The 25,859-nt window shown below is 42.6% G+C and overlaps 1 protein-coding gene across 1 annotated transcript in view; it reads left to right on the top strand.

The window, feature by feature from the left end:
* ADAM12 (ADAM metallopeptidase domain 12) overlaps nt 1-25,859 on the top strand; it is a 183,130-nt gene that overhangs the window by 46,776 nt on the left and 110,495 nt on the right. The window contains 1 exon segment of the mRNA XM_030950913.1: nt 1,565-1,638. Coding sequence (XP_030806773.1) covers nt 1,565-1,638 — 74 coding nt within the window.

The raw sequence follows: 25,859 nt of genomic DNA, 5'->3' as shown, positions 1-25,859 counted from the left end.
GCCACTGCAATATCTTAATTATTTACTGTGTTATATTGTAATTAATTGTGGTTTGCTCTCTCAAAACTCCATATTCTGTAGATCTCACGGGTTTTGGAAGCAATGCACTAATATTGAAGTCATAATCAACACTGCTTCTAAATATTCATGCCAATAAATGACTCCCATGTGTTTGCTGAGTGCCAAGGATAGTCTGAAGCATTTATTTAGCATTCTAGTGGGATCTGGTTTCTGCAGAGTTCACAGAGATGCAGAATTTCAATGCTGTTGCTGAGAAAGCACGTTTGGATTCTCACGAGCAGGACACTTTGGATAGAGCAATGGTATCTCACTCCCAGCCTGGGCTCAATAAAGCCTCAGAGCACTGGGGAGTTCTCAGCTATTTCTCATTTGAACAATTTTGTTTAGTCTATGACAGCCTCCCAATAATTTTGCTTTTTAACAAACATCTCTAATTTTTCAAACAATTTGAAAATCGCTGCATTCCATGGATGGGGATGCTCTGTCTGTCACAGAGGTTCCACTGGGGCTCTGCTACAGCAATCACAAATTCAGACACATTTCTCAATAAATCAATTAAACACTAGAATCCTAAAATGATTCTAGTTGCAATTGGCTGACACAAATCTCCAGAAAAGCATCTTAAGTGTACAGGGGAACAGCTGATTTATGGAGCTACTGTTGGAATTTCAAACAAGGAAATGCTGTCGCGCAATCCAGTGAGTTTGTTTAATTAAACATAAGTTAAATGTAAACAGTTTTAAAATATATGTGAGCTGAGTCTTTTGGATCAAGAGTAGCCAGCATATTGCAAACTGTGCTTTCTCCTTGGGAGTGCAGTTTCCAGAGCCTGTGTAGGTTGCATTGCCCTTTCCCTCAAGTCTTCAGACCTCCACTGCTCCAGATCCCCTCTCACAGCTCGCCCAAAAATTATTTGGTTTACCTTTGGATGCTTGAGATGAAAAAGAACTGGGGTTTTATAACCAGGGGAAAGGCAGTATGAAGATTGCACGCAGTCATGATGGTGCTTGAAAATGCAATCCAGATGTCCTGATCCATGCTGGAGTGCAACTGGGATTTCTGTGAGCTCTGTTGCTGGTGTTTTGTTTAGAAAGTGTTCTTAAATACTTGTATTGCATAAATACTTTGTCTGTTGTTGTCACAGAGATACTTGATAATGCTGTTGACCATATTTTTATTGATATTTCACATTTTTTGCACTTGACAATCCTTATGTGTCCCTTTCAACTCAGGATATTCTATGCCCTTAATTCTGCAAACCACTTCTTTCTTTTAAGACGAAACGTAATTATGCCTTATGAAAAGCTTGAAATACATCTTAAAAATTTGAAATACATCGTGTATATTGGGAAGGAATTGTTCTCTGTGAGGGTGCTGAGGGACAGTGGAAGGTGTCCCTGCCCATGGGAACTAAACGGTTCTTAAGAGCCCTTCCAAGCCAAACCTTCTTTGGTTCCATCATGTGTCCATTTCCCTGGCAGAGCAGGGTGCAGGATGATGGGCTCTGGCTTTGGACTCAGCCAACTCTGTTTTCTTTTTTCAGAACCACCCAGCACTGCTGCAGTTTGTAATTCAAGCTGAAAATAAACATCTGGTCATCGATCTGGAGAGGAATGAGTAAGTACCCTGCTGCATGGTTACTTTGTACTCTTGGAGGAAGGTTATAATTTTAAAATTGATGGTTTAAAATTAACCTGGGGCCAGTTTTGCTACTGGTCCCCTATAAAGAGTCCCCCAACAAGAGAGTTTTGTTCCAGTTTGGATTATAGGTATTTGTGCATTGCTGATAGAGCAAGAATCTCTATGGTTGTGTGCATTTATGTGGGGATGAAAATGGACATGTTGCCTCTCAGGGTTTTCCTGTGTATTTCTTTTGGATTTGTCCTCCTTTCCTGTGGTAAGGCCTTTTATTTATAGTAATCTGGAATATCCTACAGTCTCTGGAATTTTCTGGGGAGGAGTCATCCCTCCTAGTGCTGTCTGCACCCATGATCTGCTCCATGCAGTGTCCATCAGGGGTGGAGTCAAGTCCATCCCTGCTGGAATGGAGCTCTCTGGGTTTGCTGGCAAGGGGCTGATGGTGGAATGGTTGTGCTGCTCCTGCAGCCCAGGACCAATGCTGGGCTTGAGCCTGTGTTTGTGTGCACCTTTTTCCATGTGCTCTTGGCAAATCCTGCTCATGTCCATGAGATTTCAGAGAGGGATCAGGGACTGCTGTAGATGTGATCCCATGGGCAGAGTTGTTAAAAACCAAAACCATACAAGAATGAAATCACTGCTCTGGAAGTCCATGGCAAATGGAAGGTGTCATCAAAGTCTTTGTCTACCCTGCAAGTAGACAAGTTCTGTTTTCCTCTAAGAGAATCTCAAGGATATATGGTTGGAATCCAGATCAGGACAACTGCATGCTGTTTGTCAAAGGCAAACCAAAGATCACTCTCAATCCAAGGAAAACCTTTTATAACAGTTCCCAAGGATCTGTGAGTTCTGCAGGTTCCCCTGCTGGGGAATCAAAGCCACAAAGGTATTTTTTTCAGTTTAATAGAGAGAGCGTGGACGTGAGTGATGCAGTTGGACATGTTAGGAGGAAGGAATGTGCTTGTGAAAGCAAATGTCCAGGGGAGGCTGGGGATGGACAACATCAATGGAAAACCACGGGGCACCTCTTTAGTCCTCTGTGCAAGATGCTTTTTATTCCCAGTCATTTGGATGAACCTCAACATTACCCAGCTGTGATGAATTCCAGTTCACTTTATTATTCGACATCTTGAGCTTCCTTTGTGTTTTTTTTAATGCCCCTTAGCTGTTGGAAACCTGTCCTTGAAGGGTGTGTAGATCCCCCATGCACAGGTTGCTGTTTTCCAGTAACTAGAGGAGAATTTAATTCCTTTAGTAAACAGGGATTTCACTTTATATTCTCTTAATCTTTGTCGAAGGGTGTGCCTTCCTGCAGGAATGGGAGGTATGCAGCAATTGAGGAAACTATTTACATTCCATGTCAGCGATTAAAAGAATATAAAAACATTAAAAAACCATAAAACTGCTAATACAGGCTTTGCTGAACATACCAAACTCTGTTGTACCTGTAATAAAGTCAGATTTAGGAGATTGTAAGATGTAATCTCCACCTCTTTTAGAAGCAGGACAGGAAAATGAAATAAATTACCTCCACAGGCATCTGTGTGACTGCGTGGATTTGCAAATGTTGAGATCTGGTCCTGAAAAAATACATTTATCAATGATTATTTTTCAGCTGGGGTAAACTGGGATTGTTTTTTTAGTATGATGGAGTGTCCAGCTGAAGGTTTGCCTTCTGGAAAAGCTGTGTGTGGTGTTGACAACACGAGGTTCCTCACCTCAGCAGGAGCTTTGAGGCAGTATTGTGGAATGGAACAATCAGCCTTGCCTGGTTTGGCATTTGTCTCACACGAGGCAGTTCAGAGATCCCAAACCACGGGAAAAAATTGGTCAGGGTCTTGCAAAATCATTTTGCTCTTTTCTTCACAATTTCTGACTTTGACTTTCCTAAGAGATTGTGGTCTGGGTGTTGCAAGTCCACGCAGAAGTTTTCTCAGCGTGTGCATGTGCAGGTCAATTTTTGTTTCTGTAAATCACATCAGGCACTGATCTGCAGGACTGGGCTGTGCTTCCCAAGGAAAACAGTGCCAAGCTCTTTGTGATTGTCTGTGGAAGTTGTGGTTGTGTTTCTTCTGTTTCTTCTGTTTGTAGTGCTGGTGTTGTCACTGGCACAGGAGGTGATGGGGCAGGAGCATCCTGCTGCTTCCAGGGACTCTGCAAGGACATGGAGTGGGAAATAATGCCCAGGAGAGAAATAAGAGCCTGCATTTCTGCAGAGCAAACATCTGATGGCAGCAGGCCAGGCTGGACCCGTGGGTTCTGGACTCCAGAGGTGGGAAAAGCTCATCAAAAACCTGGGGAAGGGAGCAGCATTCCCATCCCTGTGTCCTGGGAATCTCCAACGATGCAGATGAGCCGCTGCTCCCTCTTTCTGATATTGCTGTGAAACATGGAGCTCAAATGCAAGCACTGAGCCATTACTCACCTGCTGCAGGTAGGAGTGGAGAGAGATACACAAACACCTTGTCTGGAGTAGAAGGTGGCAGCACAGGAAGCTCTGAGACGTGCGCTGTTATCTTTCTGTGGTTTCATGTAAAGCATTGGAGAATGGTGGGGGTGGAGGTGCATGGAACCCCTAAATTACATAATTTCTGCATTGGGTCATGCAAAAAAAACCTGGATGTGATTTTCCATGATTAGGAGGAACAGCTGCTTTGAGTAGTCTTGACATTAAACTCCATTTATTGAAAACCTTAGAGATTTTCCAAACCTTGAGTTAAGTTTCAAAACACGATTCAGATACATTAGACAACCCCAAGTGGGGAGTAACGTGTGAAACCATCTGTTATCTGTGGAAATACTGAATGTCAGTTTGGTGTTTTCTGATATTTAGACCCATCAGAATGTGTTCATATGTACTGGGCAAGATGTTCTGAGTGACTGCTGGAAGAGTTACTGGTACCTGACTTGGCAGCCCAGGGTTTGAAATCTCGATGGCTTGCAGCTGTTGAGATTACTTCTGTGGATATTCATTAAATACTTTGGTGATTAATTTCCAGGCACTGCCCATTTGTAATTGCAACCCCAAAATTATTTTGTGCTGGGTTCAATTTGTCACAGGCAGAAAACCTGCGAGCGAGCTCACATTGCAAGTACATTCCTTACCATGATTTAGCTGCAAAAGATGATTGCACTCTTGAGAACCTTCAGCTCTGTAGTACCTTAAATGTTTCAGAAACACTTGTCATATGGAGAGATTTCCAGAATCAGCAAAGCATCCATCAGCTGCAAAATAAACCACTTTTTGGAGCAGCTGGCCGGGCTGGGGTGCATTACATGTGTAATACTGATGCTCTGCTGGTGTGCAAGGGACAGTAATATATGCACTCAGAAATCCCTTGGAAGTTGATTGCAGCATGTGGGTCTTAGAGGGAAGCAGTTCACGGCTGTGTCAGTGAAACAGAGCCCCTGTAAGATTAAATCTGAGCTGGAGAGTGGAACAGTCTGTGGCTACTGGCTGTTTGTCTGTGACTGGAAACGTTTTGCACTCTGTCAGGGCTAGGTCTGTACACAGCAAAGCTCCTCAGTGTTCTTTTAACTTTAAACATGTGAGTGACCCAGGTGAAGGCAGCGGAATTACTGATTTTCAAAGCTAATTTCATGCTTACATGATCTGCTGACAAAGGTCATAATTATGAATGTCAGAGCAATGTAACTGTGAACAGATGCTGGGGAACTTTCCCAGCGCTGACTCCTGTGGGTACCTGAGGCTGGGGATGTCACAGAAGGATAAAAAGCTGAGATAAGTCGAGGGCATACAAGGGTGAGTATGGAGGGAGAATGGCTTTGTCCCTGAGGACATCAAGGACATGCCAGGTGTGTCCTGGACAGTTTCCTTCTGCCAGGATTTCATTGTCCAGCTTTGCAGAGGGAGCAGTGAGGGTGCCATCAGTGGTTGTGGCTGGTGGGCCACTGGCAGCGTCCACTGGAACATGGCAATGGAAAGAAAAAGCTGGAATATTTCAGAGGAGCTGGGTTCACCCTTCATTTCCCCATCATTTTATGCTCCTTTTTGTCAGGTTTATAGCCCAACCTTAACAAAGCAATATAAAAAAGGCAATATATGAGGTTACATTGCTGCCTTTTATTCCCTCTGTAAAAATTCTTCCATTTTATCAGGAGACAAAATCCAACTCAGGCTATGGTATAAGCCTCCATCTTATCCTATAGATCCCTTAGGAGTCCAGAGGTCTCCAGAGGTTTAGATCATCTCTGATTGTCCCCCTTGCACATTTTCCACATCTTCATGGAGACCCAGTACCCAGGGTGGGTTAGGATGTGTTGGAGGTCACTCTGAAAGCTTTTCCCCAGGACTGAGGAGGCTCCAGCAGAATTCCCTGGAAATCAGTCAGCAGCCATCTTCATGCACAGTGCTGGTATGACCAGCTCCTGTGAGGCTTCAGAGTTCAGCAATGTTTTGTTTTCTCTTTTTGGTTAAAAGAAAAGAAGTCATTGTCTCTACTTTTGTGCCCGACCTCCCTGAATGGGAGCACTGATTGGTGTGCAAGTGACATTGGAGCTGGATTAATTTAGCAGGGAAACAACCCATTCCCAGTGCCAAAGGAAAGAGCTGACAGGATTTGTTAATGAACTGACATGCTTCTGTAGAATCAATGGCTTGAAATACAGAGAGAGAAACACATCTAAACAAACCAACCCCAAACAGAGAGCTAGGACCTGTCAGAATATACTTGCTATTATAATTCTGTGCTGTGTCTTAGCCAAAAAACTGTGACCTCAGCCTGGTTTGTCTGCAAGTGCTGGAGCTGGCAGCTGTACTGCAGCATTTCAGCCTCAGCTGACAGTTGGGATTTCACTAGAACTGAAGTAAAAAGTTTCACTTTCCTGGAAGGAGCAGTTTTTCCCCTTCTGCAATGGCACCATGGCAGACAGGTGGTCTAAACCACACCAAAATATGGCAATTCAGCTACCAGAGCTGCAGTAAATTGGGATCAGACTGTGGCTCTAAGGTGCAGGTATTTCCCACAGGTTTTTGGTTTTAAAATTCAATATTTAGCATGGGCATTGAGGAAAAAAGGTTTTTTCTATGTTTTTTAGCAATAGTAGTTGAGGTTGTGTGGTCAGGGCTACCTCTGGCTGTGTCATTTTGGAATGAAAGAGTCCAGCCCCATCAGTAGAGAAACTGTTGCTTTCTTGGTCTGTTTTTTATCTTAGAATCACAGAAATCTTGGGTTGAAAGGGACCTTAAAGATCACCTAGTTCCACCCCCCAAAACCATGAGGAGTTCCCCATAAGGAGTTCCACTCCTCGCATGAATATTCCAAAAAAAAAGGAACAGTGAAAGAAGATATTTCTATGCTGATATAACATGAGGATAAAAAGACTCAGAAATACAAATTCTGAGACATTTTTGTGGCTGTCATAAAGTCTGTCAAGGTCAATCTTCTCTTCCATTGCCTACAAAACAGGAGGATAATGGGGCTGTGCCAAATTCCCTGGAGAGGAGAGAGGGCTGTGTCCCACTGACATCCCAAACCCTGGTTTTGGGGACACATTTAGGGTCAGGGGAGTCAGTGCTGCTCCATCCCCACCCGGCAGCCTGGGCCTGAGGGGAGGACTGAGGGATCAAACCCTTTTCTCTGGGAAAACTGAGCTGTGGGAAGTTCCACACACAGTTGTGTGTGTTCTGCAGAGCTACAGACCCTGTTCACACAGCAAACAGGATCAGTCTGGTGGGTGGCACAGGTGCAGGTTTCTCTGCATAGGTGTTTTCCTGAGCTCCCAGAGTGTCACCAGCCAGCAGCTTTGAGCCAAGTGAACCCAGAATTTTTTACTTTTTCACTCTGTCAGAGCAATCCTGAGCTGTCCCTTTCAATTAAAGATATAACAATAATAGGCAGTTGTTAATAAATTGAATATAGAATCAGCCTGCGTTAAGTGGCACTCTCAGAATACATTGCAGCAGTAGACTCCAATACTTTCTGAGCTGTGTTTTAACCTCCCTTTGGTGTGCAGAATGTGAGGTTTTCAGCACTTCCCTTCGCTGTGGCTCAGCAGAGAGGTGGGGAGGAGAGCTGGCTGTGGGGAAGGAGCAGGAATGTTGTTCCCTCCCTCAGCCCCAGCGCCGTGACAGCGAGCACGGGCAACATGCAATCCTCCAGGAGAGAAAATTCATAACAGGGGGGGAGACAGGAGATAAAAACCTTCTGGGAAGCTGGTGATCTGCTGCTGATAGTGCAGCCCACGTGGCGAGGAGCGCTGGTGTCCCAGCTCCTGTGCAGGCTGGCAGGGAGGGGATGGGAGCGGCCAGCTGGAGCCGGCCTTGCCTCACAAACCTCCCGAGGCCTCCTCACGTGCCTTTTCTATCTGCTCCTTGGGCAGGTTTCAGAATCCTTCTGCTTGTTGGGTTGTTTTTTGTGGTGTTTTTTTTTTTTAAATTTGTTCCTGACAAGAGTGAGCAGCGAGGGATAAATGCTGAGCTCTGCTCTGCAGCCTCAGTGCCCCAGCAGGGCCCGGGGTGTTGGAGCTCCTTCTCACAACAGCAGCACAGAGACCAGGCCAGGCCCAGGAGGGTTCTCCTGACTTCTAAAAGCACTTATAGATATTGTTTTCTGGCTTCAGAACCACAGGGAGGGCTTAAATAAGTTTTAAAAGCGCAGTTGAGGGTGGGCAGGCCCTGGATCCCTGGCAGTGCCCAAGGCCAGGTTGGACACTGGGGCTTGGAGCACCCTGGGATAGTGGAAGGTGTCCCTGCCATGGCAAGGGGAGGAATGAGGTGATCTTTAAGATCCCTTCCAACCCAAACCGTTCCATGATTTTATGATTCATGGAATTTTCCCTTCCCTGAGTTTGCCCCCTGGGATTTTAGCTGGGGGTTGGATGTAGCAGAAGGGAGATAACAGGAGCAGGAGGATGAAAACCTGACAATGTGTGTCCATGTCAGAAGAGACTGGGAAGAGATATCACAGCAGAAAAAAAAAAAATCAAAAAGCAAGATGCAAGATTTAAGATTCTTTTTATCATGTCTTTCACTCTAATACTTGAGATTCATGTCCTCAAGTTTTTTCTGCTTTGCCACAAATTTTTTTAAAAAACCAACAAACCAACCAAAAGCAAACCCCTGATAGTATAGTCACAGTCATGCTTAAATCCTAACGTTTGGCAGCTTTGCCATGCTGTGGTCATGGAGTTTAGATAAAAGCCTTCCCCTCACATCTGCCCCACATGATTTGTGTTTTGAGGTCCTGGGATACGGTTCTTCTAAGGCTACATCCCTGCAGGGTTAGAAGAAGTAATTTGAATCACAAACTGAGTGTAGGGATTTTTTTAAAGGGCTAAGGAGACACTGGTCATGCTGTTCTCATAGGATTTCATACCTCAGTTTGCTTTAAAGATCTCAGCCAGGAACTGAGTCCAGGAGCTCCCACCTGAATGTTCATCTAGCCTGTCTCTCTTTTATATTTCTTTCTTTCTTCCTTCTTTCATTTTTTCTTCTTTATTTTCTCTTTTTTCCCCCGTTTCCAAGCTCCCTTACAAGGGATTTCCAGGTGTGTATGAATTTCCATAGGCACAGTAGGGCAGCCTTCAGCATTTCAAGCATTTCTTCCCTGCCAGGCCTCTAGGGATGGTGGCCAAAGTGCACAGACCCCTCTCTAAAAACCTCAGGGTCCTCCTCTGCCACAAAATCCATGGAAAGAAGAGGGAAAGCAGAGGAAGGGAGTGAATGTGTGTCCACAGCAGAGTGTGATTCCTGGATGTTTCTCTGGGCAGGATCCGATTCAACATCCCTGATGTAAGAGCTCCTTTTCCATTTCTCGTCTGTGACTCAGGCTGCAGGCATGTCTGCAGAGCTGCTGCTGCTACAGCTGCCTCTCTGCACCTACTTCTGCCTCTTCAAAAATGAAAAAGGGCAAGGAAAAGAAAGAATTAAAAAAAATTAGGGAAGAAAGAGAGAAAAAACCAGGTGAAAGGTATTTGAGGACAAGATTTTTCTGTGTAGGGGGCTGAATTCAGAGGAGAAGCAGACGCTTTGCTGGACGCTGAATTTGAGACTCTTTCCAGAAAATGTCAGTTCCTTTCCAAGTGACAGAGCAGTTTCTCAGGGCTCCAAGGATGGCAGGAGGTGTTGTTGGAGGAATCCAAAGCCATCCCTGCCTGCAGAGCGTGCGGGTCCAGGAGGTGCTTGTGCCCTGTCCCAGCCAGCCCACCTCCCACAGCCCCGCAGGGAAGGAGGGATCCCCACATTTATTTGTCTCATTTCCTCCCAGCAGAGCCTCAGGGATGAATTTGTTCACATTTTGAGAGCCTTGAGGACGAATTTGTTCACATTTTGAAGATGAAAAGCAGCGAAGTGTTGCGATATCAGCCAAGAGGGCTGATGCAAAAAGCAGAGTCTATATGAAGAGTGGGGAGGAAATACATATATGGAAACATAAGCTTGGCAAGAGGGTGCTTTTTTCCCCCCTTCTTTGATGTCTGGCCTCAGTAATCCAGACAGATTCCTTCAAGAAATGGGTCCAATTTATTCCTCTGCTTTTATCTTTCTACCTGTTCCTCATTCATTTGAAGTAGCTGTGAAAAGTGCCTGGCTGTGTGTGGAAGGGTGCCTTTTGCAGGAATAAGGCAATTTGAGAACACTGGAATGATCCCACAGAATGGGATTATTCCTGGCAATTTATGCTGCCCAGTCCTCCCAGGAGGGGAGCAGAGCTTGCCTGTTCATTTCCCCGTGTATTTGCAAGCTCTTGGTGTTGCTCAGTCCAGGAAAAGCTCAGTGTCCCCTTCCTATCTGATGCTCTTCCTTTTCCTAAGGGAAACAAGAGTTATGTTCAGCTTCAGCCCCAGTCAGAGCTCAGTTTCAATGCAGTCTTTCTCATGTTACATATTTTATCTGCCCAGCATATTCTGTTACAGATTATGTATTAAAAGGTCATGTTTTATTACAGTTTTCTCCCTGTAAAAGGAAAGAATAAGAAGATGTATCTCCTGTGCTCTGATAATAAAACACGTAAACTTTTGGCTTCAGAAAAGCTGCATGTGACATTTAGGAATAAAAAAGCAAGCTCCATCACCAAATTAATCAGGAATACTTACATACAGCCCACTCTGACTTCAGGGGAAAGGCTTCCCATTCACATCAGAAATTAATTTGATACATTTGAATGTTAGTTTTACTCTGGATATTAGATAAAGAAAAAAAATACACAACTGGATGGGAATTAGGAAATGGAAGTAGAAATATTTTTGCAACTTAGCCTGAAAACCATGGAAATGACAGTTTCCTTTACATAGCACACAGCCCCTCAAATGCAGCTTAGAATCTGTCAGCTGTGCCTCGTGCTGACGTGGTTTACGGACAGCTTCTGCCTTTTCTCCTCAGCACTGGGCCTTGCTTGCACTTTGTGCCCTCCATCCCTCTCCCCCTCCCAAGCCAGTGGTGAAGCAAACTCCACATCCCACCCCCCAAACCCATTTATTCCTGCTCTAACTGAACACCAAGGCAGTCAATGCCTTATCAGTTTTGAAACAGCGGGCTGGATAATTCCAAGCAGATGTCTCCCTCTCCTCAATCACAACATCAGCTCTGTCTTGGTCACTCTTGATTAGCTGATTCTTACATAATGAGGAGCTGCAGTTAATGGCCACTTCTCTGTGGGCTGAACTTGCTGAAAAGAGCAGCTTTGCCCCTGGAGAACAAGAGGCTGATGAGGCAGTGAAATCAAGCTCAATGGAATGAGGCTGCATTATGAGTCATTAGGAGGGATGACGCTCTGGGAACAGATGAAATATCCCTGATGGAGACCAGTTGTAAAAGCACAACTCAGTGCTTAATAAATGTGTTGGGGTGACTCAGAAATCCAGGGGCCACATTTGTCTCTGGGCAGTGTTTCCTGTGCTGGATGTGTCTGGCCTTTGAAAGGGACACCCTTACACTCACTGCATGAAAGATGACTCTACCATCAATATGAAAAGAAGAGTGACCCCTTGAATTTGGCTGAAAAATGGGCAAATCTCCCATAAAGTGCCTCTTAGGTGTGGTATAATTTGACTAAATTTAAAACTCATCTTGTTGCAGACTGGATCATTGGAAGCTACAACAGTTCCACAAGTTGCACAGACCAGTTAACAGTCAACAAGTTCCACAGACCCCTTTAATAGCTTTTCACTGGACAAATAAAAATCTAACCTAGGAAAAAAGCAGGGATTCTTGCTACACAAGGGATGAAAAATTGAATTTTTCATCCCTAACCCCTATGTAAGCAGCAAAAAAACCCGCAAATACAAATAAATAATATCACATTATTAGCTGGGTGATAGTGTTGAGGTAGAAATGATTGCAACAGAAACGCTTCTAAGCCAAAAATATTTGGGGAAGAGAGGAGGGGATGTGCTAGAAAGATTTAATTGTTTTATTAGAGATGTGGGTAGTTATTAGTGTCTTCTGAAAACAAATTAGTCAGGAGCAAATAGCTGCTGTTTTCACTTGCTTTTGGGTTGGATTAATACAGTTTTTGTTCATAGAGGAGCTGATGATTTTAATCATCATTAAAATCTTCCTCACTTTGTTTTGTGGATGCAAATTGTGGCAAATTAATGTCTTTCTAAAGGATTCTGTGGATATTGTGGATAAATGCAGGGCATGCATTTGACTTCCTTTGAGCTCAGAGACCTCGTGATTTGATATAGGGACCTAGGAAAACAAAAAGAAAACAAATCCAGTTCTTGTTAAGATATTTTTGCTTGGTAGCACCTGTTTGATCTTGTTAAATAGTAAGTGCTGTTATTTTCCAAAGAAGAATATGGATCTTTATACTAATTTAGAGGAGTATCCATCAAAACTCTAGCATGTCCTTGGGAAGAGTTGTGGGTGCCTCAGTGTAAAGATGGGTTTATGTTGATGAATTTGCCCAACCTGTCCTGCAAGAATCCTGCCTCTTCCCTGAGCTTAGCAATTCCTGGAAGAAAAATACTCAGTCTTGTCTGGGCAGCATCAGAGGAACTGCTTTATTTTGGATTTTCCTAGATGTGAGTTAATCTGTTTCATTCCCACACCCCCTAATAATTTAATTCAGATCAATGGTGCAATCCTTTTTGCTGCAGCACAGCTGGCATTGTTATGCACCAAAACCTCTGAGTAACAGGGAGAGACAACACTTGCACCTTCTTTTTCTTCCAGTGCTGGTGCCACCAGCCCAGTGACCCAGGAGCAGCATCAGGGGCCCCCCAGAGAGCCCCAAGGTGTTGGGGACCAGCACTGAGTCACCAGCAGCAAAAAAGAGGCAGCAGCAAATATATATTTTTTTATAAGTAATGCATTCACTTAGTAGGAAAAGGCAGGGTAGAGAATGAATTGTTTAACAGATTAATGTGAATGTCTTTTATATTTTATAAACCTCTTAATTCCCTGGTGTGCTGAGCCAGGTTTTGTTTATGTACATGGAAACACGAAATCTTTTCCAGTCCCTGTGCAAATAACACAGAATTGGACTTCATTACATTGGCTAATTTAACAAGTCCTGGGAGGCTTTTTGTTACTGGGGAATCGAGGAGGAGCCATGAGCCCAGAAGTGCTGCAGCAGCACAATCTCTTGGAATGAAATAATCTGCCTTTTCCTTTCAGAGATCTCCAGGAAGCCTTTGCCTGGGAGGCCTGAGCTCAAAGATTTGGGGCAAAACCCAACTTTCCTCTGGGCTACCTGGGCAGGCAGGAGCCTTGGTGGCAATCTCCAGCCCAGCTCCTGCTGCAGCACACTCCTAATGAATTATTAATTCATTACTCATAACAAAATATATATTTGCTGCTGGGGACTCAGTGCTGGCCCCCAACACCTTGGGGCTCTCTGATGCTGCCCCTGGGCCACTGGGCTGGTGGCACCAGCACTGGAAGAAACAGAAGGTGCAAGTGTTGTCTCTCCCTATTATTCAGAGGTTTTGGTGCGTAACTCATATTGGTTCCTCAACAGAGAGTTGGAGGCATCTAGTTTTAGTAAGGCTCTGAGCTTTAATGAAGGATTTGGAGATCTTTTCTTTATAATGAAAAGCATTAAAATTCTAAGACTGGGAATTTATTTCTCTCTCATAACTAGTGGATAATCGTGGTGCTGAGAAGCAGGGCATTTAAAACTGCTGATATGATTGCTGCTGTGCCAGTTAAACAGAACTAATGCAAGCATTGCATAAATATTTTAATAGCTTTTTACTGTATTTCTTTAGAAAATGTTTAAAGAGCCACCTAATGTCAGGCAGAGATACTTCCTGAGTAAACCCTTGTTAATTCTCTTTTAATGGCTTTATTAACATTGTGTAATTGAATATTGATACATTTAGCAGCCCTTTAAGCATCCTGTTTTATTGAGGTGTTGCACTCACATATTGATAAGTAGCACAACGTTAGAGCACTGATTAATGGCATCTTTGCTTAGCTCTCTTTGAAGTGGTTCAACATGAAAGATGAAGCATAGGTACAGGAGAGCTGTCATTTTTATCATCTTGATGTATTTTATATGCATAGTTTGTACCACTTAATTGAGCTTCATTTTGATTCCCAGTCTGCCCAGTTAGTACAAGTATGATCATGCTGCCAGAGATGGAGGAGTCTAAATTTTTTACTCTGTGAAATATGTTGTCTTTTATCTCTTCTCTTGTGAATAATTTACTTGTTGGTACAGCTTCAGAAGTGAATCCTGTTCTGCAAAAACATATATATTTTACTGGGAAAAGCAAGGATTACAGTGATATTAGCTTTCTCCTTGGAAACTCTCCTCACAATATCAGAAATCTGCAGAGGAGGATGCCTTGTCTTGTGTTCCTGGTCTTAATTGCAGCGGTTTTTCTGCTTGCCTTCCATCAAAGCTCTGGCATTACCATTCATATTTAATCATAGCATGGCTGCTTTTCTCATCTCCAGTGTTCTCCTTTGCTTCTTTATGCATATTTTTTACACAGTTCAAGCAGGCTGAAAATTTATCCAAGAGCAGAGGGAGCATGGAAGATCATGTAGTGTCTGCAAACCACATCTCCAGGGCTTTTGCCAGTGCTGGAATTTGCATATGAGCTGAGGTGAATTTTCTAGGTCTTCCTATGTTTATCTGAACTATTGTTAAGACAATTGGAAAGGAAAAAAATCCCTCTTTTGTTGGCTTCCACAGAATCCTCTTATTAGAGGTTGTGGTGTGGTGTGGTTGGGCTCTGCTCCAAGGAACAGGGACAGGATGAGAGGAAAGGGCCTCAGGCTGGGCCAGGGCAGGTTCAGGTTGGACATCAGGAGGAATTTCTTCCTTGAAAGTGTGGTTTGACATTGGAAGGGGCTGCCCAGAGAGGTGCCCAAGGGACACCTGGATGTGATGGCAGAGAAAAGAAGCTGAGATAAGACACACACACATTGAAATCTTTTGTGGAAAACTTTCCTTGGCCAGCAGGGTTGCACAGGAGCTGCTGCAAATGAGAGCAAAGTGATTGTGGTGAGCTCTGGAAGTCAGGACATCATTTATGCTCCCAGCTGGATGCTGAAAGCTGCTATGGTTTTCACTCCTGGAGGGATTCTGAGATCAGAATTTATCAGGGAGGGATTATTGGAATGCAGAGATAAGGAAAAATAAAGATAATATCTCAGTCTGAGCAAAAGATGAATGTCAGGGATGTGACTGACAGTATTGATAGGGCTAAACCAGCATTCCTTTAACCCTGGCAGCTGCACACCTGGTATGAGGTTGAGTGCCCAGCTGGGATTGGAAGAGGAGGTTGGGAATCTGTCCTTCCCTTCAGGAAATGAAGTCAGGAAAGAAGCGTAAGGAAACTGATATGATACAATCATACCTGACTAAATATGGTACAGGAGGCATGAGTTGGATCATGGGGATACATTGCTCATTTAAGGTCACCTTAATTTGCAAAGCTGTGTTAATGTCAGTGATGAGCAACTCCTGTGGCTTCTCCATGTCAGTTTTTTTCTGTTCTTTAAATAAAAAGATGTTCTGGAAGAAGTATAAGCAGGGAGGAAGACAGCAGGTGGAACTAGGAGAGACCAAATTGATCACAGGAGAGATCTTTTGCTTACAAAGTTTATGGTAAAGGGAAAACCACTGGAAAATACATCATAAAAGAGAATTAAAGAAAGCCACTGACAGAATTCCCTAAAGAGAGAGACACTTCCAAGGATGGGGCAGCCACAGCTGCTCTGGGCAACTTGTGCCAAGCCCTCCCAACCCTCTTTGGGAGGAATTTATTTCTCATCTCTAATTAAAATCTACGCTCTTTCAGTGGCAAATGGACAAAGACTGGGCAATGGTGTTGGGTTGAAATCTGGTCAGGGAAAAACTAGGAAATGTGAGACTTAGAAAGAGGTATAGGATGTGATTTAAGTTTAAAATTAGCCCACTTTGGAGCTTGGATACCTTTTTGCTTTTTATCAGCTGTGTGTGTTTGGTTCAGAGGGGAATGGGAACTGCACCCAGACATGCTTAGAGAAGAACAAATGTTCTATATTCAGATATTTTAGTGAAAGTCAATTCTCATATATTTCCATGTATTACTCATGTCATTGCATGAATCATTGCGAAAGATATGGAGAGGAGAATTTAAAAAAAAAAAGTTCAATTGGGAAGGCCTGGTATTTTTCATACATTGCCAGTTATGACATTTAATCTTAATTGTGTCTGAATTTGACTGATTTTCCAATTGCCTGAGTTTAGCAAGAGTTATGTTGTTGCTAGGACACAGAGACTTCATGTGATACAACTGTCATCAACCTAAAAGAATGATTTTAAAGACTGAATCTTAGATTTACACTCACAAGTACATTTTGAGCAGTGCAGTCCTAATGCAGAAGGACCACAACATCCTTACTCTGAGATAAAGTCATTGAGCAGTGGTTAAGAAATGTCTCATTTTTTAATCTGTCTGTGGATAAATAGGAAAGAGGAGCGTGTCCACCCTTGTGGTCATTTCCTGTGGTTCCTTAGTCATGGTTTGTTTGGCCTTTTCATGGTCTCAGTGGTGAATTTGGTCTGTTTTGGTTTTATTCTGTTCCATGAGGTGTCCCTGATCTGTCCATTTCTGCCACTAGTTTGCTGCCTCCTTTTGAAAATAAATAATTTCTTTTTGGGCACAGTCAGAGCTTCTGGGCTGTGTTTTACACAGTATTTTCCTCTGCATCCCCTCCAAGGGCACCTCTGACTATCATGGCCTTGGGGAATTCAGTGCTTGTGTTCATGGGGGCCTTGAACCATCCATGCAGCAATCCCAGCTCCCAATTCCATAGTGGTGACTTCCCAGGCCAGCCTCTGGGATGTTTTTATGGAAAGGTTTGAGGCTGTGGGCTTTGTGAATCAGCTGAGTGCCTTGAGCAGCAGCAGCACGTCCATTTCTGACCCTCCCAGCCCTAAAAGTCACTCAGCAGGATTTCTGTAATGGTGGAAAATAAGAGCTATGGGGTCCTTAAAGATTCATGTCAAAGCCACCAAAGCTCTGCAGGTGGCTGAGATGGAGAATTGCTTCCCTTAAATGTAGTAAATGAACCAAGTGCTAATTGGGTTCAGCTATTTATAACTGTGAGCCAGCTCTTACAGCAGGTCACAGCTCTGGGTGCATTGCCAGACCCAAAATGTTGTCCTGGGTGACCTGAAAGGTCCTTTTTTAATCCTGAGAGATAACTGGCATGGAAATGGACTCAGTAAGGCTCAGCTGTTAGTTAGGAATCTTCCATGGCCAAATTATGGCCATGTTTGGGTCCCAGTGAGTTCACACCACAGGATCCACTCAGCCACATTTATTATCTCTACATGGTCAGAAAATCTGTAGGATGGCAGCAGTGGAGCTGGGAAATCCTTTGGTTTCTTGCTCTTCTGTTCTGTAGAGACATTTCTGGATAAAGGCACTAGAATTTTTTTTTTTGTTTGAGAAAATACTTTGCAGGAAAACATTGTAATTTTTTTTGGTGAAGGATTGTAGAGACTGGCATAACAAAAATGGGATTTCTGGACAAAACCCTCAAGCTAACAATTATTCAAAGTGCAGGGTATGGTACTCCAAAATAATCATCATTTTGTACTGAGTATGGAATCATTAAGGTTGGAAAGTCCTCCAAGATCATCAAGTCCAGCCCTTAAGGCCACCACTAACCCATGTCCCCAAGCACACAAATAAGAGATCCATTTAGACCACGCTAAAACATTTAATTTCCCAACTCTATAGAGAATTTTCTTTTCATAGCTACAACTTTTGCTGAATATCAACTTTTTTTTGGTTGGAACTTCGTATTTCAGCACAGGAACGTGGTGCAAGGCCAAGGCCACTGCAGGGTGTGATGAGCACAGTTGGAATGTGATTCATCTCCTGAGTTCATGATAAACTGAAAGAAGTTTGAAATTTATGAGAGCAGAAGACAATGAGGGTTTTACTAGGACCATTTAGGACTGTCATTTGCATGAAATTAAAGATGGTCCCTTATAAATTTATGTATGAAGTTCTGACAATTCACATCATTTTGGAGACAGAGATTTAGAGGGTGATACTGGAATAACATTTGGTAGATATATTGCTAGATCAAAGTCTGTTGATATTAATATGAAATTTCAGTTTTCTTTATCTTTTACAAGGAACTTTTTTTTTTTTTTTGCCCTGGAGGAGTCTCCAGTAATCACTGGTTCAGCAGGATTTTAAAGGCCCAGGGAAGGGTAGAACCCTCTTGTCACACACTTTGCTGCTGGATGTCTTTAAATGTTTTCTCCAAAAGGGCACTTTGGAGGTGAGAATTCAGTGCAAGCAATGAAAAACCTCCTTTATCCAATGTGAAAGCTCAGTGTGGCCAAACCCTGACATTTCATGGTGTCCAGAGAAGCTCTTGTGCTCTGAGGGTGGAGTGGGATGTAGGTCAGATACAAATTCAGATGCCAGGGAAGAATGTGAGCAGGAGTGTTGTAGGCCAGAAAAATAGGAATGGATGATGTTCTGCTGGAGAAATATGCTCATGTTATCACCCTTGGCTACCAATACTGACTTAGCTTGGGGTTTGGATTAATTGCTACAAATTGTGGGAGTTTGTGCTCACCAGAAAGTGCTTTATTATCACAAATACAGCTGACATCATGCAGCTGCCAGCGCCATTAAAAAAAAATAAATTCCATCCTTTTAATTCTTCTGTGTTTTAATGTTTGCATCAGCTTGCCAGGATATCAGATTATCTTCCCCAAGTGTCTGTGGCCACTGACCTGGTCATATCTGAAGATTTTACATCCTGACCTGGTCAGCAAAATGTGTTCCAGACCTCCAGTTTCACTGCTTATCTCTATAGTTACAGAATGTATCTCTAATGAATCATTTCCAGAACATCTGGATGGATGTGGATAATGATATCCAACTGGAATTTATCTGGTGCTTAATTTATGATTAATATGTTATCTATATGGTCATGGAATCACAGGATGGTTTGAGTTAGAAGAGACCTTAAAGATCATCTCATCCCACCCCTCTGCCAAGGGCCCAGGTTGCTCATGTGTAGAAATGTTGTTTCAATAAATCCTTTTTATTTATTTACAAAATACCTGTTTATCCTGATAGAAACATAGGTTTTCCTCTGTAAAACAGAGGTGGGTGAGTGAGTACAAATATCTCCAGATGATTTGGCCATCCAGCTGTTCCCAGCTGTGAGATCAGCTGCTGATGGAGGGTTCTGGGACAGTGGCAGTTCCTTTGACTCTCCTGCTTGTCCTTCTGTGGCCCAGCAGAGTTCTGTGCCTTCCAGGCTTGTATTCTGAATGTTTTGGGATTATTACGAGGTTCTGGGAATTCCATAACCTGAGATGGACAGAGTAGTGAACATTTACTACCAGGTGATTCCTCCTACTCCTACATTCTTGTGATTCCTTTGCAAACTATTAATGTCACGAAATTTTATCAAGCAACACTGTAATTGGGTCATTTGAGGATGGAAATACAAAGATCAGGGACCTAGAGTATTGGGTGAGCTTTTGTGACCTATTTAAATTATATCTAAGCATAAAAAGATAAAGCTCCATTAAAACAAAGTTACAATCCATTTTAATATGTAATAAGAGTCTTACCTGCTGGATAGAAAATATTCCTTTCTCAGGTGCAAATTATCTATTGATGGTGCTTTAAAAATACTTTCAATATTAATATTTTGGGTTTTTAACTTGGCTTCAGCTTAACTTTTCAGATTACCTTTTAAAACCTCATGTATTACGAGCAAACACGTACACAAGAGCTGATTGACATTTCACTGTGGTTTAGTTAATGACGTCAACACAGGAAGATAAAACAGAATAAACATTAATTTATTTTTGTGTCCGTGCAAGCCCAGTGTAGTGCAGTGACTGATTTCTTCAGGGAAAAAATATCTTTGACCATAGTGTTGGACCAGGTCCCTGCAATCTGTCCAAGTCAAGCTTTCAATATAATTTTCAAGCATGTTTCTTTGAAGAAAGTATTTGACCTAGTAAACCATCATATTTCACTGTCACAATTATGATTCCTTTGGGAATTAGCCATGTTTATCCAATTTCACATGTTCTGTTGTGCTGTTCCTCACTGTTGGGAAGCTGATGCTTTGGAAATGCAGTTCTGGAAGGGAATTATGTGACCTTGAAGGACAGACATGCAGTTTATATCTACTTGCTGTTTCTCCAGTTTATATCTACCTGTTTCTTTCTCCAGTTTATATTTACATGGTTTTTTTTCCCCAGTTTATATTTACATGCTTTTCCCCCAGTTTATTTTTACCTGCTCCTTCTCCAGTTTATATTTACCTGCTTTTTGTCCAGTTTCTATTTACCTGTTTCTTTCCCCGGTTTATATCTACCTGCTTTTCCTCCATTTTATATTTACTTGTTTCTTTCTCCAGTTCATATTTACCTCCTTTCCTGCATTTTATATTTACCAGTTTCTTTCCCCAGTTTATATTTACCTGCTCTTCCTTCAGTTTATGTCTACCAGTTATTTCCCCAGGTTATGTTTACTTGTTTCTTCCCCCAGTCTGTATTTACCCGCTATTCTTCCAGTTTATATTTACCTGTGTCTTCCACCAGTTTATATTTACCTGCTATTCCTCCAGTCTATATCTCTCTGCTCTTTCCCCAGTTTCTATCTCCCAGTTCTTTCCCCAGTTTATATTTACTTATTCCTTTCCCCAGTTTATATTTACCTGTTTCTTCCTCTAGTTTATATTTACCAATTCTTTCTCCCAGTTTATATTTACCCATTTATATCTACCTGCTTTCCCCCCACTTTATATCTCCTTGCTCTGTCCTCAATTTATATCTCCCAGTTCTTTCTCCAGTTTCTATTTACCTGTTCCTTTCCCCAGTTCATATTTACCAGTTCTTTCTCCAGTTTATATTTACAAGTCCTTTCCCCACTTTATATTTACCTGCTCTTCCTCCAGTTTATATTTACCAATTCTTTCCCCAATTTATATTTACCTGTTCCTTTCCCCAGTTTATATCTCCCTGTTCTTTTTCCAGTTTAGATTTACCAGTTCTTTCTCCAGGTGATATTTACCTGCTTTTCCCCCAGTTTAGATTTACCAGTTCTTCCTCCAGGCTATATTTGCCACTTCTTTCTCCAGTTTATATTTACTAGTTCTTTCTTCAGGTTAGGTTTACGAGTTCTTTCTCCAGGTTATATTTACCTGCTTTTCCCCAGTTTAGATTTACCAGTCCTTTCTCCAGGTTATATTTACCAGTTCTTTCTCCAGTTTAGATTTACCAGTTTGGGTTGCAGTGTTTGAGTTTGTTTGGATGACACTGCTGGGCTCCCAGTCATGGGGAAAGGCTTGGAAGGAAACCCAAGGAACAACCAGCCTGGATCATCAGCTGTGAATCCCTGCTCTGCCTGGAGAGGAAGTGATAGGAGATGAATAAATGGAGCCTTCAGGGGCTGGGCTGGGAGGGGTGTGGGATCCAGGCACACTTTCTAGGCAAAAACAAATTCCATCTGTAAATGGAGCTGAGAAACCTCTGAGTCTGGGCAGGACAGGCTGTGTCAAAACCTGATTTGGGCAGGGAATTAAGGGTTGATCCTTTAGGGACAGACAGGGAATTCTTGACACTTATGTGTCCCCCAGCAGCTCTTACATCTGTGTGTGACTTGTTACACTGAGATATCTTAATCCAAACTCTATCAACACTGGGCTCTTTTGGGTTTGGTTTTTTTAAAGGAAACTTGCTTCAGTGAGTTGGTCTGAAACACTGGGACAACAACAAAGTATACATTATTAAATATTATTATATTATTACGTCTATATTAGCAAGTGTCACAGCTGAGCTTTATGCTGTAAAGGGCTTTTCTACAGAGGGAGCAAAGCCCCAGCCTGGGCAGCAAAACTTCTCTGTTTTGCTTGTGGAGATTCAGAATTATTCCTCTTTCTCTGGGGATCACAAGGAATCAGTGACAGAATATAAAGGCTGTGCATGAGATTTTCCAGTACTGACCTACTTCTTCTCTCATTAAAATCACTGTGAGTCTTACCATTGACTTTTCAGGCAGAGGCAGGCCAATATTGTGTGCTAATGAAATTGCTTTCCAAAAAGCTTCTCCAGTAGTTGTGTCCAACTGTTCCAAGCCATGGGTCACAACAGGATTTCAAAAGCACTGAGGAGACCATCAGCATTGTGGAACGTATATCCTGGCCCTGGGTGGCTCAAATCTGCATCTCACAGGCTGTGGCAGGAAGGAGAAACCACACAGAGGGCCCTTTCTGGAAGGATGTCTTTGTGCATTTGCCTTTGTGGTCTCCTCCTTCAGGTCTCCCCCATCTTGTGGAGGAACACACAGAGGGCTGAATTACCCCAGTATGCAACACAGGGGTTGCATAAGACAAGTAGTGTCAGGGATTTCACTGCTTTATTATTTCTATCCTGTGCTTTTGACATTTAGGATTTTTTTTCCCTTTTAATTCTGTGGTGATATGCTCCATAGTTCAGTGTTCCATACTATCTGGACACTCAAGAGCCCAGAGAGCTCTGCCAGAGGAGGCCAGACACAAAGGAAAAGGATTTCCCTTGGGTTTAAGGCATTGCCATGAGAAGGAGCTTTACCTGGGTCAGGTTTTTCCTCAAGGAAATGCTGAATAAGCATAACAGCCTAAATGGATGGGAGCCTGATTTTCCTCATATTAACAGCAGGATCAGAGCCAGGGATTTGGTTTGGGGCTAAAGGAACTGCAGGATGTAAAGCCGAGACCAAAAGGAAAACAGGATTTTAAACTGTGTGCTTTAAAGTTAATGAATAGTTACACTGTCTGGAGCTCCGTGCAGGAAATAAAAACTCTGGGCTTTTTTCAACTCGTTATTTCAGGGGATTTTCCTTCTTTATTCCTTGCACAATTTAGCAGTCAGAGATCTACAAAAGGAAGATCTCAGCATTCAGATAATTTGAGGGGATCAATTTTTTTTTCCAAGGGAAAAAAACGTTATCTATCCAAAAATTGTTGAGCTGAGGCTGTGCGAGGCTGCTACAGCAGCAGCATTGTGCCCTCCAGTGACAGGAGCTGCTACAGCAGCAGGAGTGACATTCCTGAAAGCTCCCGGGGGACTCCTGCACACGGGGATGCTCGGAAAGTTAATATGAATTCATCAGAAAATGAAGTTAATCCGGCCTAAGTGAAAATATTCTACATTCCACTGTCCCCACTTTCCCTTCAGCAGATGCTTGCCTGCTTAATTTGCTCCTGATTTGCTGTAATCTCCCTAGCCCTGGACATGCCCAGAATTGTTTTTGGCTTTTAGATTAAAACACCCCAGAACAGAATGCAGTCTCCACATCTGTAAGGAGCTGCCAGTTGTAATAATTTCATGCTCTTTGATGGGTAGTCCTGCAGGAACAAAGAGCTTTGTGGTGCACAAGACTTTGATTTTGCAACTGGGATCCAGAAGGAAAGCCACTGCTTTGGGGCAGGGGCTGGAATGAGGGTATAGGATTCAAAGGGAGAAATGATGAGGAGGACTCCATTGATATGAGAAGGCTAATTAATTACTTTATTATATTATACTATATTACAATATATTTATATTGAATTTGTATAAGTACTCTACTTAATTGTTTAGAATTTTGTTATTGTTACTTGATAGTTTTGATATATATATATATATATGGATTTAATTGGTTAGTGAATTGAAATATTTATATTAGAATTTAATTACTAATTTTTTTCTTAGGTAAATAGTTTTTTACAATGTATTTCACTTGTGAATAGTACAGGAGTAGTAAATGAGATAAGAATTGGGGTTTTATTTCTGAGGTTCAGAGAATGTGAATCTCAGAAATCTTCTTGGAAAGTTGTGCCTTGCTTTTCTCTGTGAAGAGAAATGCAGCTGCATGAGGGTGCTCAGCATCCTGCTCCTCACTGAGCTGGAATCACTCCAAGGGCTGGTCCTGGAGGGAAATGTTGTGAGAGAGGAGACAGAACCTGGAAGTGCCCAAGGCCAGGCTGGATAGGGATAGTGGAAGGTGTCCCTGCCCGTGGCAGGGGGTGGGATTGGATGACATTTAAAGGTCCCTTTCAACCCACACAATTCTATGTTCCTATTCTCTAATTGTATCTTGGTTTAGTTTTCCAGCACTGGTGTGCCCTAAGGGCATCCCCAAAATGTGGGCAAATCCAAAGGTCAAAAGAAGTGTATTTCTGTAAAAATGTAATGACTGAAAACTGAGCCTCGTTCTTCTGCATGGAGAGGATAAAACCCCTGACAGGTCAGAGCCAAACTCTCTTTCATTGTTTGAGGTGTGAGATTGATGCAAGGCTCCCCTATCCTCCTTTTCTTGGGAACAGTGAACTGTATGCAGAGAGAGAAAGAGAAATCCCCTGAGCAGAGAGAGAAAGAGAAATCCCCTGAGCAGGCAGGGTCAGCTTGGACACCAGGAGGAATTTCCCCATGGAAAGGGTGATTTGGCATTGTCAGGGGCTGCCCAGGGAGCTTTGGGATCCCCAACCCTGGAGGTCTCCAAGGAAAGGCTGGATGTGGCACTCAGTGCTGGGGATTGCTGGGGATTGATCACAGATCCTTGATGATCTTGGAGGTCTTTTCCCACTCCAACCATTCTGTGATCCCAAAACAAAGAGGAAACCAAGAAAGGAGAATGAAGCCAACAAAGCTGAAGGAGAGCAGCATCTTTGAGAGCTGTGTTCTGCTGCTGTGGGTGCCGTGAGCAGAGGTTCAGGGTTGATGAGCAGGAGTTCTCCTGGCACTGCTGAGGAGCCCTGTGGCACACGAGGTGTTCCCGAAACGAGGGAAGAGGGAAATCCTTCCTCCCCCATGCCCTGCTCGTATGGAGAGCAGCTGTAATTGAATTAGAGGCTGATTTAATGAAATGCTATTAGAAGTGACACCGCCTTGCTGTGGCATGGCAGCCCTTTGGAGCAGCACTCAAAGCAGCTGCCAGGTGGGAATCACCAGCTTTTAAACTCTCATTTCCTGGCTTTTTTCTCCACTTCTTTCTCTGAAGGGGAAAAGCACAAAGAGACCTCAGCTTGCACAGACGTGAGCAAGTTATCCTTTGCGCAAAAAAAGAGATAGTTTGATAAAATAAGGGGTTTTTTGGTCAGATTGCTGTACTACATCAACTTTCTGAGTAATATTTTCAGTCTGCACATTTTTTCCATACCCTCATGGAGTTTTGAAGGGAATAAGTTGGTTTGCAGAGTAGAAAAATTTGTTGGTTTGCAATAACTGTCATGGAAGAGAGGGTGCAGGTTCGCAAAACCTTGTGTTCCCTGGGTGTTTTCCATGGTGGGGATAATAGAATTCATAACTTCATATAGAATTAAATAATTTGGCTTTTAAAGTGTGTAAGTTCTCTTTGCAGTCATGTGTAAGTTCTCTTTGCAGTCATAATTGGTTTCCTTTTTAACAGGAGTCTTATATGATAAAGGAATAAACTTGGAGATACTGACTGAAAACTCTTTAGGATTCTCTGGTTTAGTTTGTTTAGCACTAAGGAGAAAATTATTTTAAATGTATCCCATATTCTTGGACTTTTAGCTTCAAAGTAATAATTAGTAATACTAGATTAACACAATCAAATTTCTGCAGAGCAGGAAAAATCAGTATTTTCTTTCTTTCTTCCCCTGGACCAAAACTTTCTTGGCTGTGATAAGGACAAAGAATTCTAGTGCAACGGCAGCACAAAAGAAAAATTATTAATTTCTGTATTTGTTTTAAATTGAGCCACAGTACAGTTTTCTTGATTTAATCCAAAACAATAAGCAACTCTGTTTAAATGGA

Source organism: Camarhynchus parvulus, chromosome 6 (genome assembly GCF_901933205.1).
Source record: "Camarhynchus parvulus chromosome 6, STF_HiC, whole genome shotgun sequence".
Taxonomy (NCBI): Eukaryota; Metazoa; Chordata; class Aves; order Passeriformes; family Thraupidae; genus Camarhynchus; species Camarhynchus parvulus.
This window is presented reverse-complemented; position numbering and strand designations above follow the sequence as displayed.